The following is a 3,697-nucleotide window of genomic DNA, read 5'->3' as shown; positions in this document are numbered from 1 at the left end:
CACTGCCCTGGGCAAAGGGATGTGCCTGCAGAAGAGCAAGGCAGCATTTCTGTGCCTGCCCAGAGGAATCCCTGGCACAGAGAAAGCTCTTTCTGCAGCCCCCCTGGGGACAGGCTGCTCTGTCCCTGGGCCAGGACTCTGTGCTGGGCTGGGCAGAGGGGCTGGCACTGAGGGGCACAGTCAGGCTGTGCTGGGCATCTCCTGCAGATGACACCAGGGCTTCTGCGCTTGCCCTGAGCTCCATTTGCTGCTGCCATGCTGAGTGTCCAGTCTCTGAGCTGATGGGGATGCTGAGACTCCTGTCTGTCCCCCAGGAGCTGCTGTGCCCTTCAGAGGGGCTGGGGCTGGGGGGGGAGTGCCCAGAGCTCTGCAGCTCCCTGGGGTGGGCACTGCTGTGTGGCCAGAGCAGACTGGGCTGCTCCACCAGTTGATCTCCAGAATGAAATCACTTCCAATGTTCTCCTGAAGAACCATAAGAATAGTCAGAAACACTGACTGTGAAACTATTACTGGAGGATCTTTACCCTCTTTGTAACCTCAAGTCCCAAGTCTCCACAAAAGTGCTGCCCCCTCTCCCCCCTCCGTGGAAAGTAATCCACTGCTCTAATTTCAAGCCAGAAAAAGCCCAAACTCAGAACTCCAGGCTCTTATTTGTACTCAGTGCCCACCCCAATCCCAAACCTGCATTGTTCGTAAGAAAACATAAGCTTTAATCCTGACCCAGCACAAAACCCTCTTCCCCTAATCATGAACCAGACCCTGCCAGCAGAACAAACTTCCCAAAGTTGTGCCCAATCCCCCCCCTGAGCTCCAAAGCCCAAGGCCTGACCATGAAGCACCCCCAGAGCCCTTGGGAGCAGGGCAAGGACCTGCAGGGCCCAGAGCAGGCCCAGGGGGTTGGCAGAGCAATGGGAGGTGACCTGGATCTTCTCAGCTCTGCAGGGACCCCCAGCAGAAGGGCCTGGGCTCTGTCAGGGATGTCCTGTGGCACAGATTTCTATTAGCTTTCTTCCTTTAACATTCTTTATGTTCTTTCCCACTTTGATAGCTGTTATTGAGACCCTGTTTTCTATATCTAGTTTTGCTACTGTTTCTCTTAGTAAATTTTTCACATCCTGGTACCATCAGAAGACCATCAGAACAAAGATCATGTTTTAAGAATTGAAACATAGGATTATTTCTCATAGCAGCCTGTCCTTTAGTTAGCAACATAAGATTGTGTTCTCACAGCAGCATATTTTCTGTGTCAGCAACATAAGGCTATGTTCTCAGAGCTGCAGCATATCCTCTATATCAGCACTAAAAATCTCTACAGTTCTGTACGCCCAGAATATTGGGATGATACAGATTTAGCTCTGCACAGCACAGAAATTAATTCACTTTCTTCCTTTTCCTCCCTCTATGGATTGAGGGAACTTGTGAGTTCAGTGTGTGACTCACTGGGTGGAAAGGGTAAATATGGACAGAGTCTGGGACAGGGAGTGTTTGGGGGATCTTGACACAGAAGGTGTTTGCCATTGGTCTCAGACAATCTACTGCAGAAAGTGGACTTCAATGGAAGCAATGTGGACTGTTCTTTTTTACTGAGCTGTTACCTTGCCATGGTTTTGTTTGCTGGCAATAAATGAATATCCCTCTGTGTCTTGTGCAGCTCTTTCTCCAAACCAAGCAGGTGGGAGTTGGTGCCAAGGAGCTGGAACCCGCAGGCCCAGCCTTTAGTGGAGGAAGCTCAGATTTGCCCAAGGCTGCTTTGGGTCCCAGGGGTTGGATGAGGGAATGGTGGGGTGGGGATAGGGACAAAGTCTGATGGATTGTCAGACACAAAGGGTCCTGATTTTTGTATCTATTCAAACTGAATTAGGAGGTGCTTGGGATCAATATCGACTGGGGATTGCTGATATCAAGGTAAAAACAGTAAAAAAGTAAAGAGGCCACAGAAAAAGGAAATATTTTCTCATTGCTTCTTTAATACAATATATTCACATTGAATGCACTTTTGAGATCTGCCTAATTAACCACAAAAGGACTGAAGACTTAGAAGTAATTTATTCCCAGGGGCTCCTCTGGTTAAGATGCCATCACTGAGAAGAGAGTGTGGAGGAATGAGCAGCCAAAGAAAACCATCCCTAGGGCTGGGGAAGCAGGAACTCAGAGTCACTGGTTCCAGGTGGCAAATGGACTGTGGGATGTTTGACGAACGCTGAGGGTGGATAGGGAGAGGGAACCCCAAAGCAAGAGGTCTTTCCTTTCACCCCTTGCTCTGAGGGGGAGCTTACCCTCCTCCTGGCCCCCCCACCCCACGGCACCTCATGGCCCCTCAGAGAGACCACCGACGCCAGCAGCAGGCAGGTGAGAAGCAGGCAGAGAGAGTTTTATTGTTCTGGTAACAGCTGAAATACCTTTTGGGAGGATTACAAGGTGACCACTGAGAGTCCAGGAGGTCTCACAGACAACCAGTGACAATAAGGGGTTAAAAACCAATAGATGACCTTTCAGTTATTTCTTAGACATTCCAAAGATACAGTGATGGATCTTGGGAACAAGAAGGGTTACACAAAGAGTTACAATCACCATTTTAGAAGCATGCTCACTTTAAAACGATCATTAGAACTTCAGCATACTTTTTTATCCTAAAAGCATACTGCAACAGATGTTTTTATGAGAACCCATAATGGCTGTGCTGGTTTCAGGGGGAGTCCAGTTAAATTTCTTCCCCATGGCCAGTGCAGGGCTGTGTTTTGGATTTGTGCTGAACACAGGGTTGATAATCACAGAGCGACAGAATGTGCTGAGTTGGAAGGGACCCCCAAGGATCACCCTTAGCCCTGCACAGGACCATCCCCAAGGGTCCCACCATGAGCCTGAGAGGACCATCCAAACACTTGTTGAGCTGTGTCAGCCTTGGTGCTGTGCCCACTGCCCTGGGGAGCCTGTTCAGTGCCCAACCACCCTCTGGGGGAAGAACCCTTTTCTAAAATCCAGCCTAACGTTTCCCTGACACAACTCCAGGCCATTCCCTGGATGCTGTCCCTGTTCCAACTAGAGCAGAGCTCAGGCCTGCCCCTCCTCTGCCCCTGCCCAGGAAGTTGTGACTGCAGTGAGGTCTCCCCTCAGTCTCCTCTTCTCCAGATGAACACCCCAAGTGCCCTCAGTGTCCTCAAACGCCTTCCCCTCCAGGGGGGCTCTGACTATACTGTGATAGAGTGTGGGGCGCTCAATAAGGGGATTGTTTGTCCTCTTCATTCTTTTTAGATAAGTTCTTTCTCACTCCTCTTGTTCATCAATTCGGTCAAAGATTGTTATGTTTGGAATTACAGCCCCTAGAGCACAGGCCTGATCTTTATCAAGGGGCAAAACTTTCCAAGCCTCCTTTTCACAAATCCAGTACCACCCTGAACCATGGGGGGGATTAATCTCAAGGGGACTTGTGCCAACCTTGTTACAACTTCCGGGCCTATCTCTTCTTTAGATTTATCTTTATCACAGTAAGGAGGGAGAATGATTTTTCCTGTAGCATTAACAACCATGCAGGGGACAGTATAATTGTCCTGGTCAGACATTACGTAACTCAGGGTTATCGGAGAGTAGGCCTCAGTTATGGCTTCCAGGTCCCTGGGAGTTCTGACATAGACTTACCAAAGTTTGTTTCGTTTAGTAAAATGCCAATAAGGGGCCAACTGCCATCTTTACCATTAAT

General features: G+C 49.2%; 1 protein-coding gene across 1 annotated transcript in view; it reads left to right on the top strand.

The window, feature by feature from the left end:
• The window catches only part of LOC114072171 (olfactory receptor 14J1-like), a gene marked incomplete at its 5' end in the record, with an annotated part of 3,416 nt that extends 2,921 nt beyond the window's left edge, over positions 1-495 (top strand). Inside the window, one exon of the mRNA XM_027910092.1 lies at positions 450-495. Coding sequence (XP_027765893.1) covers positions 450-495 — 46 coding nt within the window. The remainder of the gene's footprint in view (positions 1-449) is intronic.
• Between the last annotated feature and the right edge of the window lie 3,202 nt (positions 496-3,697).

Source organism: Empidonax traillii, unplaced genomic scaffold (genome assembly GCF_003031625.1).
Source record: "Empidonax traillii isolate 1590-97213 ecotype Southwest subspecies unplaced genomic scaffold, ASM303162v1 scaffold2718:size32811, whole genome shotgun sequence".
In the NCBI taxonomy this organism is placed as follows: Eukaryota; Metazoa; Chordata; class Aves; order Passeriformes; family Tyrannidae; genus Empidonax; species Empidonax traillii.
This window is presented reverse-complemented; position numbering and strand designations above follow the sequence as displayed.